General features: G+C 48.1%; 1 protein-coding gene across 3 annotated transcripts in view; it reads right to left on the bottom strand.

The window, feature by feature from the left end:
- Positions 1–12,141, bottom strand: part of CARS2 (cysteinyl-tRNA synthetase 2, mitochondrial) — a 742,767-nt gene that overhangs the window by 32,753 nt on the left and 697,873 nt on the right. For all 3 annotated transcript variants that reach the window (XM_078657536.1, XM_078657535.1, XM_078657534.1), the window contains one exon: positions 1,679–1,802. In XM_078657536.1, coding sequence (XP_078513662.1) covers positions 1,679–1,802 — 124 coding nt within the window. The remainder of the gene's footprint in view (positions 1–1,678; positions 1,803–12,141) is intronic.

Genomic DNA, 12,141 nt, shown 5'->3' with positions numbered 1-12,141 from the left:
GTCTAGTTGATTGAGAATTTAATATTTTTAATTCCTGACAATGGACTCCTTTGCTTCAGAGGTTGTCGGCATATCTGAATATATTTATGGCAGAGCATTGTTTGCTGATATCCGAGGACACACAAAGCGAAGAAAGACCACTTTAATTGAATTCTTGCCTTCATATGTATCTGTACATTCTCTTAAACCTTGCCTCGTGTGGTGATGGTTTTTGGATTCGGAGATTAATCTGGCAGCTGAATGTAGCAGAGCTTTCACGGGTAAATGTGAATTCTTGGGAGATCTTATATGAAGGCCATTTCCAAAGTCAGCACAAATCAAGTTCACTTTGGTCGAGGCACCATATACATATGAAACAAAAAAAACTTCGAATCTTCTGTTTCCTTAAATATTTGTAATCGGATCCTTAACTATCAGTTTATACGATTTCAAAATTTACTCAAAACAGATGATGTAATATTGTTTCTTAGTCCACACGTGTTTCAGGGCCTTTGCATCCTGGGACATTATAAATTATCAATTCTTATATACACGAGTATCAGAAGTCGTCGAATATTAATACACTGACTTCGCAAGAGCTTTCAGTAGTGTAGCGCATGACAGGGGTCGATTTTCTGCAGGGTGATTGTTTAATCAATTTATGTGACTACAATGACTTGAATTACAGCACACACATATTTTATTGAAAGTTTGGTACTTTTCAGGGTGAAAAGAGCTACTCTGGTTGAAGGTGCTAGGCGATCTGTGAAAAGTTGGTGGACGATAACTCTTGGAGAGATTCATGTAAGGGGAAGTATTTTAAATGCCACAATGGCTTTCACAGGTGACAAAGAATATTTCTTAACTGTGAACACTGGCCTCTTTTACACCCTCCAAAGAGTAAACAAATGGCTGAATTTTAGATACGATGGAAGGCAAGCGTGTTGATGTCCCAAAACCATGACATGGAGTGTTGCCACATAACACAGGTTTAATTTGGAACTGATCAGAACATTCAGTACTATATGAAAATCATAACTCCGTTAATAGAGTACTCTGAAGAGTTTGCATATTTTATACCAACGGTGCTCTACCACACGATTTATGTGGGAACCAAGGCTAATATTAGCACCCATGAAACCAAGATTTTTAGTGTGCCCTAAAATCTTAGGGGGCTCTTAAAACGTTGGAGAGGGAGGAAAGATAGAGGGAGGAGAAGATAAATTCTTGTGACATATCTAAATTACTTTGATCTTGTCTGTATTTAATTTATAGGCGTTAACTCGAAGCCAGTGACAGATCTCAATGAGGTGTGCATTCGGGATCTCAAAACGTCAGGCAGTTCTGCCACATTAAGGGAAAATTTTTAGTCGAAAATTAGAAATATGCCTAATTCTGTTGATGCTTCTCTAACCTTGACGATACTGAAAGGAGCAGGTCTAACTTTGTGAATGTATTTATTTATTTATTAATTTATTTATATAGCGCCTAAATCGAACACGGAAGGGGTATCTCTGCGCTTCAGACAGGCAACACGAAAAGCAAGAAGCTAAAACATAATCAGAAACAGAAAAGGATGGTCTTAAGGTGCTTTCTGAATGTAAAGAGAATATAGAAAGAAAGGAAGGACAAGTGGCGTGTCAGGTAGTACAACAGTAGATCAATACTGCTTTTAAATTGACTGTTAATTTCGGTTTACCTTAGTGACAGCCTTAAGCTGCCTGTTGCCATGATGAATGAGGTCCATAACTGAATCAACGGCCCTTGGTGTGTCAAAGTCATCTGCCAATGCGGCCTTCACATTTACTTTTGTATTGGCTAACCTTCAAAAATAAAAGGAAACAAAAAGAATAATGAAGGCACCTACAGGAAATATACCAAATATCATCAACAATGTGCAAAAAAACTGTTTTTGAAATTCTCAGCATCACATCGGTGACAGTAATATGTACACTCTTGTTACAGACACAAATGCAACACTTTCTTAGAAGTAAACTTTTTAAAAAACATTTTACACTTCATAATCCAGTAGTGAAGTATGGCTAGCTACCTCCACTTCATGACGTTTGCCTTTCTTGAGCCCTTCCTCTAACACCATTGGAGGGAGCAGCCTCACTTGGCACTCCATAACACTCTGGAGGCCTGCACTTGATCTAACCGAGCTGTCTCAGAGATGTTTAAAGTGCGCTTGTGTGGCTGGCTGTCTCAAGACGGACAACTAAAAAGACATGTGGACTTTAAACAGTGCATAGCCAGCCGACCCTCCTCCCTGCTGCTGTCACTCAGCAGCGGCCCCGCCGCCATCCTGACTGTTCAGGACGGGGTTAAAAAATAAAATGGTAATACATTTCCATTTTATTTTTCATCTCTAGGACTTTGGGGGGAATTTAATTGGGGTGACGCTCCTCCAGTCCAATGGAGGAGCCACCCTTGAGGGCTTGTCTATGCTCGGCTAGAGCCCTGAGCGGAACACAAATTGGCATCCTTGGTGCAGGTGGTGAGTAAAATAGGCAACAGGGGGTGCCTTTTCTGTTCACAGATCGGTTCTTGAATGATCACATTCCCACAGGGAATGGCCTCTGAATACAAACATCCCCACATCTCTCCCAACTCACCAGAATCACCTACAGTTCATGTCACTGACGCTGGTGCAAAGACGGGCGCATGGGTGGGGCAGGAGGCGGAAAGAAAATAGGAAGGGAGGAGGAAGGGGATTAAAGTGGTGTTAAACACCAGCACTTACAGCATCTAGAATACAATTATTAGAAGGTGTTTAAACACTCTTTGAATCACAGGAGGTCGGATGGGAGTTTACTGCATGCATGACTGTAATGCAAGCAGCTCTGAGTGGCCCTCTGAAGGTTGGGGCTCTGGGCGTGAGTCCACTCACCCATTCCAATGGCAGTCCCTGCCCATGAATATTGGTCTTTCGCAGTCTGGTCAGTACCAGCATTAGCAGTAATTAATCACAAGAAACAGTAGGGCATGCTCTAAAGAAACTCACTTGTTATGTGATATGATCCCTACTGTGAGGGTATTCTCTGGAAGAAGATATGAAACGGTGGTGAGGAACTGATGGAGGCGAAAAAAAGGAAGAAAGGAAGAAGAGGGACACAGTGAGGCGAAGTCATGTAGAAGAATGTGAGGAAGCGCAGAAGACTAAGGAGATCTATTAATCTAAGAGGGAAAAAACGAGAAAGGAAAGAAAGAAATGCAGTGAAAGCTAGATTTAATGGGTGGTCCTCTGGTGCAAGGATTCCCAAAAGCATGGGAAATTTACAGTGTGCCTTTTGAGTACTCCACCTCCCTTGCCACAAGGCTATTTTAGGCCATTTTTAGGTCTAGCTTGAGAAAGCGCAGTCCTGTCGCATTACGAATTTTGTTAGCTTACAGGGGGCTTAGAGTCTGCCCACTGCTCTGGAGAGATATGCACCAGCTGCAGGGCAAGAGGTTGCAGGTCACTATTCCAGTGCCCCGGGAAGCAAGTCTCTGCCAACAAGACTTTATAACACTGCACTCTTTCCACTGCTCTGGGTCCCCACCACCACAATCTGTGGCAGCTGGAGGACATCAGCCTCCACTGTGCTGAAGACATCCTACAGTTTGTTGATCCATGCAGGTCTTTTTTAATGCTGTGCTGCACTTAGGTAAACAAGCCCTAATACATCCACGTTATATAACCTCAGATGTTCTTCATGGCATACACCTTTCAGTTTTCTGTTGTGGCTAACTAAAGCCCTGTTGACCATTATTAGAAATAGGGGCTCTAGTTGGCAGAGGTTTGCATCCTATCCAAGTATGGAACAACACTCTAGTCAGGGTAAGTCAGATTCACACCTGAAATGTACCTGTGCTTACCCTCTGGTAACTTGGCACAGAGCAGTCAGGCTTAACTTAAGAGGCAATGTGTAAAGTATTAGTGTGACACTTAAATTGCAGTAACTAAATGGCAACACCACAAAAAGACAACACACAGGTTTAGGAAAACAGAGAATATTTATCTGAATAAAACACAACCAAACGACAACAATCCAATAAGTAGAAGTTAGATATGAAATTTTAAAGATTAAATGTGAAAACAGTGCTTAGAAGTCACTAGTGGTCAAAAGATTACTTGAGGTCGCGAGAGTCCAGTACAGATTCAAAGTTCAGACAGACCGCGATAGAGGGCCGGCCGGCTACAGGAGCCAGACAGTTCCCGCTTAAGAAAAACCTTGGAAGGACCTTTTGTCGACAACAGGGAGGGACAATAAGATGGCGGGTTGACGCAGAAGTTGAGAGCACGCTCTCCCTGAGTGCTTCCTGACAGCTGATACACTGAATAGCTGCACGATCAACACAGCGGTTGTTATCGGCCATGAGTAGTTTTACGAGTCACAGCACAGATGGAGACATCTATGCACCAGCTTTGCGACTAGGAACTGCGCAGTCTCCCAGCGTTTCTCCAGTGGGCAATTCCCTACAGTCCCGTCTGTGGCTCAGCAACTGGTGCAGGAAGCTTGGTACTGCTGAGGACATGTGCGCTCTGTGGAGGACGTGGAGCTTGCACCGCAGTAAAAACTAATGGGTCGGTTTCAGCCTCAGGAGAGGGTTTGGAAGATGGTGCCAGCTCTCAACTACAGTCTGAAAGTAGATTTACCTCCTGGGTTGGCTGCACAATTCTGAAGCTGCTGAAATCCGGTACAGTGACCGGTCAGCTTCAGGCATGCAGCGAGGAGCAGCTTGCTCTAGGCAAACAAATCTTCTTTTGCGGACATCCTCATGGCTGCAGCCCAGAATGGGGGGCTGATTCATCCACAGCGGCCATTCCTATATCATGACAATGGAAGGCAACATTGTTACAGAGACTATGGGAACTATTTGTTTAATGCAACAAACTAACAATCCCTGGACCCTGGAATACCTGATGTGTCTGTTGAGCCAGTTTCTGGAAGTATTACAAAAATGGAGCCAGTGCAGTCAGGGCTCAGAATCCACGGCCAACACAGTGAGTACCGAGGCTAATATCTTCTGAGTCTTTTCTGGCTATAAACTAAATTTTGCCAAAACACATCCTGCTAAACTAGAAGTCCGACGATTCTATCCCAGGATTAACAGCCACAGGTACATATTTAGGGGTAAAGGCGAGCAGTCCAGTTGACAATAATTTAGACTGTATTATGAATCCCCTACTGTTTTCAGTAACCACCAAGTTTTGTCTCTGGAATCTGATTCCGATCAGTATTATAGGCCGCTTAATAAAATGAATATTTTGCAACACATTTTGTTCCTACTTCAGGCAATTCCATTAAGAGTCCCAGATTTTTTTTTTTTTAAGCGTCTTGAAGGTGCAACTGATAGTTTTATCTGCGGTTACAGACAGGCCAGACGGGCTATTCGTCTTTTGAAACTCCTGCATAGGCAAGGGAGGGTTTCAGCTGTCTGATTTCAAGTTGTATTTTTGGGCAGCATTTGCTGGCCACTTAAGTAATTTTCTAAGAGGGGCAGAACCAGACTTCCCTGTTTTGGGATACCCAGTTGCTTTAGGGTCTGATTGTAGGCTATATTTTTTATAGGTAACCGGAGCACAAGTTACTACTTGTGTAACAATATATCTGTAAGAGACATTAGTTAGTGATAGATTCCTTACCTTAGAATATCCCGAGGTGTCAGACTGGATCCGGAAAGTTTTTTGTCAGCGGTACCCCTGAGCGTCGGTAGGTGGCATTGTTTGGCTCCGCGTCCGTCGCTGGTGTCGTGTGCACCGAGATGACATCACGGATACTACATAGGACCCACCCATGCGCGCTGACGTCCGTTCTGTACACAACTTTCTGCACCAGGAACGCAGAGCCATGCAAGAAACTGACCACTGGTGCCATGAAACTAGGGCCCTGAAAGGGATGACCTTAACCCTAGAAATCAGGTCGCAGAACGGGGAGGATGGATGGGGCGGTAAGGAATCTAGATACTGTTGCGTTATTCTAGACGAGAGTAACGTCACCAAAAGCACTCAGAAAACAAATTTCATTAGTCTTCGTTCTTTGTGAATAAAGTTTTATTCAAATTTTCATTGAGTTCTTTACATTTCTTTAGATGTTGTTTTTCACATCAATAAGTAAACATGATTTCACATAACCCATTATTGCTCATGGCCCATGAAATCATGTTTACCTATTGATGTGAAAAACAACATCTAAAGAAATGTAAAGAACTCAATGAAAATTTGAATACAACTTTATTCACAAAGAACGAAGACTAATGAAATTTGTTTTCTGAGTGCTTTTGGTGACGTTACTCTCGTCTAGAATAACGCAACAGTATCTATTATCAGCTCCTACTACTCAGAAGGAAGAACCAAATAGCTCCAACATACTTTTAATTAAACTCAAACACCAGGATATCCACACACAGAGTGCGATTGTTCTTAACATTTGCGGTAAGGAATCTATCACTAACTAATGTCTCTTACAGATATATCATTACACAAATAGTAACTTGTGCATCTGAAAGAGCCACGTTAGTGATAGATTCCTTACCTTAGAATGGATACCCCAGTAATACCAACCCCGGAGGTGGGTCTGCGAACAAGGTTACACCAGAACGTCACGAAGAACAGAACGACCAAAGAAGCGGTCTCTCCGGACTTGACTGTCAAGGTAGTAATGCTTAGTAAACGTGTGCATCGAGGCCCACGTAGCTGCCTGACAAATGTCCTGCAAGGGAACGCCGCGTCCCAAGGCAGTAGTGGCGGCTGTTGCCCTGGTAGAATGGGCACGCAGCCTCACAGGAGGCTCCTTCTTGGCCAACGAGTAACATGCTTTGATGCACAGAACAACCCACCAAGAGATGGTGTGTTTGTGCACGGCCCGACCTTTTTTGGCGCACACGTAGCCAACAAAGAGCTGATCATCCACCCGGAACTGTTGTGTGTGCTTCAGATAGAACAAGAGCGCACGTTTCGGGTCCAGATGGTGGAGCCTCTCTTGCACTTTTGAAGGATGCGGAGGCGGAAAGAAGGTGGGCAAAGTGATGGTCTGCCCGATGTGGAAGGGCGTGACAACCTTTGGCAAGAAAGAAGGACGGGTCCTTAAAACCACCTTGTCCAGATGAACAGAAAGGAAAGAAGGTTTAGACAAAAGAGCCTGGAGCTCACTCTTCTGGCAGAGGTGATAGCTACCAGGAAAGCCGTCTTTAGAGTGAGAAGACGTAAAGGACAGTTATGAAGGGGCTCAAAGGGAGCACACATCAGATAAGTTGGGACAAGATTTAAGTCCCATTGAGGCATTATGAAAGGCACAGGAGTAAATGTGTGCGTAATGCCTTTCAGGAAACGGTTAACAACCGGGGACTTAAAAAGAGAAGGCTGATCTGGAAGCTGTAGAAAAGCGGAGATGGCCAAAAGATAACCTTTGATAGTGCCCAGAACAGAGCCCTGCTGGGCCAAGGAACAGAAGGACCTCAGAAAGAGGGGCAGAAAGGGGATCCACAGCCTTTGCTGTACACAATGCCACCTGAGTAGCTCAGGATACCAGTATCTTCGTGCCCAATCCGGAGCCACAAGGACGACTTGGACCCGGTCGCGCCAAATCTTCTTCAGCACTCTGGGCAGAAGTGGTATAGGGTGAAAGGCGTACAACCGACTGCAACTCCACTCGCGACGAAAAGCGGCGCCGAGCGAGTGCCACCTAGGAAATTCCAACGTGCAGAACTGATGACATTGCGCTTTCTTTTCGGTGGCGAATAGATCTAACCAAGTCTCTCCCCACTGCAGAAAGAGACCTTGCGTCACATCCCAGTTCAGATGCCATTCGCGATCCATCAAGCACCGGCGGCGGAGTTCGTCCGCCCTGGCGTTCAGAGAACCTGCCAGGTGTTGAACCACCAAGGTAATGGCTTGATGTTCCAGCCATGTCTAGAGGCGCAGTGGCTCCTGACATAGGGTCCAGGACCCCACTCCGCCCTGTTTACTGCAATACCACATGGCGATGGTGTTGCCCGTGAACACCTGCACTACACTTTCCTGGACAGAGGGAAGGAATGCCTTCAGTGCAAGTCGCATCGCCCAAAGCTCCAAAAGGTTGATATGGAGCGGAGACTCCGCCGGAGACCAGAGGCCTCTGTTCTCCGCCTCTCTCAAGCGGCCTCCCCATCCCAGGAGGGACGCATCCGTCACCAATGTGTGCTCCGATTGGGGAAGGGAGAAGGATCTGCCATTGACCCAATCGCGATTCGTGAGCCACCACTGCAATTGTCGTACAGTCTCCTCCAAGATCTGGACATGATCGGACAGGTTGCCCTGATGCTGCGCCCATTGGAACTTCAGGTCCCATTGCAGAGCCCGCATCTGCCATCTGGCATGTTGCACCCGCAGGAAGCAGGAGGCCATCAGGCCCAGGAGCCGGAGGGTTATCCTGACTGAAACCCTGGATAGAGATCAAAAGATGGGAATCATAGCCTGAATATCCTGGACTCGCTGCTCGGGAGGATAAACCCGAAACGGCGTAGAATCCAGAACCGCTCAGATGAAGGGGAGCTTCTGAGTGGGAGTCAGGTGCGACTTCGGCACGTTGATTGAGAGAACCACAGCAAATGCAGGCGGTCGGCCGTATCCTGAAGGTGGGTGATGACTGTCTGGGGTGAGCCCGCCTTCAACAACCAGTGGTCGAGTTAGGGAAAGACTGACACCCCTCACCTGTGCAGATGAACTGCGACCACCACCATCACTTTGGTGAACACCCGAGGGGCACTGGTAAGGCCGAAGGGGAGTACGGCAAACTGAAAATGTTCCCGGCCTACTGTGAACCGCAGGTAACGCCGGTGGGCCGGCAGGACGGGGATGTGAAAATATGCATCCTGCAAGTCCAACGCTACCATCCAGTCTCCAGGGTCGAGGGCAGCCAAGACCTGAGCCAGAGTCAACATCTAGAACTTCTCCTTCCAATGGAAGCGGTTGATGTTCCTGAGGTCCAAGATGGGACGCAAGCCCCCCTTGTCCTTCTTGGGGATCAGAAAGTAGTGGGAATAACAACCACTTCCTACTTCTGGCCCAGGAACGCACTTGATGACTCCCTTGGTCAAGAGGGCCGTGACTTCCTGCTGGAGAAGTGCCAAGTGTTCCCCCCACATGCGGCAGTACTGAGGTGTCATGGCTGGAGGGGTGGACTGAAAGGGAAAGGAGTAACCCTTGCGGATGATCTGCAACACCCACTTGTCCGAAGTGATAGCCCCACAAAGCTTGGATTAGGAAGGTTTTGAGGTAGAAGCAGCAGAGGCGGAGGGGGACTGACCCCCACGCTGATTCCCAGACCCGCCCCTGCGGAAACCGCGTCCGCGCTGAGGCTGGTTGTGCACAGGGTTGTTGAAGAACGTGCCTGGGCGCCCCTTCCGTGGCCACGAAAGGAACGAAAACCAGGAGTGGCTGGGCTTTTCGTGAAAAGACCTAAGGACTTGGCCGTGGCCAGCGAGTCCTTAAAACGCTCCAGCGCACTGTCGGCTTTATCGCTAAACAGGCGAGTGCCATCAAGGGGCATGTCCATGAGTGAGCTTTGGACATCTGGCGAGAACCCGGCAGATCTCAGCCAGGCGTGGCGACAAAGCGCCACAGTCGTATAAATTGCTCTACCTAGTGAGTCTGCGGTGTCCAAACCACACCGAATGGCGAAGTTAGCCGCATCTTTACCCTCGGCAACAGCTTGAGAGAGCACAGCTTGGGTCTCTTCAGGACACTGAGGCAACACCTGTGCAACTGTATTCCACACCGCGTGGGCATAGCAGCCCAAGAGGCATGCAGTATTCACCGACCGCAGCCCTAAGTTGGCTGAAGAGAACAACCGCTTGCCGAACTGCTCCAGCTTCTTAGTCCTTATCCGGCGGAGCAGTGGGAAAGGCACTCTGGGACGTCGAAGCTTGGATGACCAGACTCTCGGGCGTAGGAGGAGTGGTCAGAAAGGCAGGGTCACCCGGCGCCATGCGATGACGCCTGGCGACGTTCTTATCCACAGGGGCCCCTGTGGCAGGCCGTGACCAAGTAAGACGTCAGTGAGGGCGTCATCAAATGGCAGTAGGGGGTCCGACGAAGTGGACGCCGTCTGGAGCACCTCAGTGAGGAGATTCGTTTTTAGGGCCACCGTAGGGAGGTCAAGGTTGAGGACCTCAGCTGCCCGACGGAGAACCACCGTGTAAGAGGCGCCCTCCTCCATGGTAGGTGGAGGAGAAGCAAACCCCGGGTCAGAGGAGACATCAAGGTCGCCAGCCTCCTCTAACTTGTCTGCCCAGTCCTGCTCAGAGTCGACGAGCAAGGGGGTCCTCGGACCCCTCCCAGTCATCCTCCACCTCCACCGAATGTGGTACAGGTTGCGGCGGCAGGGGCTGGGGAAGGAACAAACTGCATCGGAAAAGGCGCCAGACAGGGCCGAACCGGCGTCGTGTCCCAGTGCGGATCCCAGGCAGGAACAAAATTGTCCTGGAACATGGGCAGGGGCGGAACCAATGGTACCCACTGCGGCGCCGGAGGCGGAGCCGAGGGTGGCCTTATGGCGCCGTGGTATGGCCCCGTGGCCAGAGCCAGCGGCGCAGGATCTTGTGGCGCCGGGGCCGCCGGCCCAACAAGATCCTGGCACGGGACCCCGGGGGCCGGAGGGCGCGCCGGCCAGAGCACGAGGCCTAAACAGGCGGTCCATGGTAGCAAGAAATTCTTGCACCTGTGCAGGAGTCACCGACGGACCCGGGTAAAGCGGGTAGGCCGCGGGACTCCTGGGATCCGAAGGAGCCGTAGGGTCGGAACCCCTATCCCCCTCGTCCGCATCCGGGGACCAACAGGGGGACATCGGAGAGCAACAACGCTTCTTCGACTTCTTTTTGTTTTGTCTCTTACCCGAATCCGAGGGTGAAGACTTGGAACCCGAGGAGCGATGACTGTGGCCCCGCAATCGTTCTCTGGAGCAGCCTCTTAACCGCGAATGGCACGGGGATGAGTGCAGGACCTCAAGCAGCTTCTGGCGCCGTTCCCTCAAGGCCTTAGGGGCCATGGCCCGACAGTCCAAACAGGACCGGGAGTCGTGGTTGTACTCCAGGCAGTAGAGACAGACGTCGTGGGGGTCCGCCACCGACATAATGCGATGGCAGGCCCGTAAGACTTAAAACCAGGCATCCCTACGTGCACCAGAGTAGATTCTGAAGTACATGAGACAAAAAGTCTCAAAAAGAAAGTAAAAAAGTGTCTAGAGTACGTGCTCTAACTGGATCTGCGCTTACTGCTGCGGAAAAAGCAAGAACTGTCAGTGCGCATGGATGGTGCCTAAGTAGTCTCCGTGACGTCATCTCGGCGCTTACGACGCCAGAGAAGGACGCGGAGCCGCACGAGGCCACCTACCGACACGCACGGGGTACTGCTGACGAAAAACTTGCCAGATCCAGTCTGACGCCTGGGGATATTCTAAGGTAACAAATCTCTCACTAATGTGTCTCTTTCAGATTCCTAATTACTACAAACGTGTAAAATGTAAAATTATTAGGGATATTGTCCGTATCTGGAGGGAAATCTGCTCTAAGCACTCTTTAGCAGTGAATCATGGAGGCACGCCATTAAGGGCTAATCCTGCATACCCAAAAATACATTATGACTCAACGGGCAAAGCATGGGCAAGACTAGTGTTGAAGAACATAGAGCAGTTGTATGACCTTAACGGTTTTTGCTATTTCGCCAGGCTTTAGGCCTTAAAATCTCCCTCGTCACATTTTAAAAAAAATACTTACAGTTGCGGGACACCTTTCTATGGGACTATAAGGACCCAATAGATTTGAAGTGTTGCATGTCCTATCATTCTTATACAGGACACCTGTAAAGCATTGATAACTGTAATATATCAGAAGTTCTGCCAGCATAGCACAGACGATAGCTCACAACTTGTTTCTAAGTGGAGTAGGATGCTCATCTCTGAGATCTCAGCAGAATAAATTCAGAGTGCTTTAGAGATTGTTGGCTGCTATATTAGTTCGAAAGTATAAATTTGCAATAGTTTATGACCATATGCATGCTTTATTATACACTGGAATGGATATTATAATGGGGTGGCAAATACAGTTCAGATAAGACTCAATGTCCTAAGTGCGGCTGTCATGCAGCATATTTTACACATATGTTTCTCAGTTGCCCTGTACTTTCAGCAATCCTGGGTAGGT

The sequence above is a fragment of the Lissotriton helveticus genome, chromosome 8 (genome assembly GCF_964261635.1).
Source record: "Lissotriton helveticus chromosome 8, aLisHel1.1, whole genome shotgun sequence".
Taxonomy (NCBI): Eukaryota; Metazoa; Chordata; class Amphibia; order Caudata; family Salamandridae; genus Lissotriton; species Lissotriton helveticus.
This window is presented reverse-complemented; position numbering and strand designations above follow the sequence as displayed.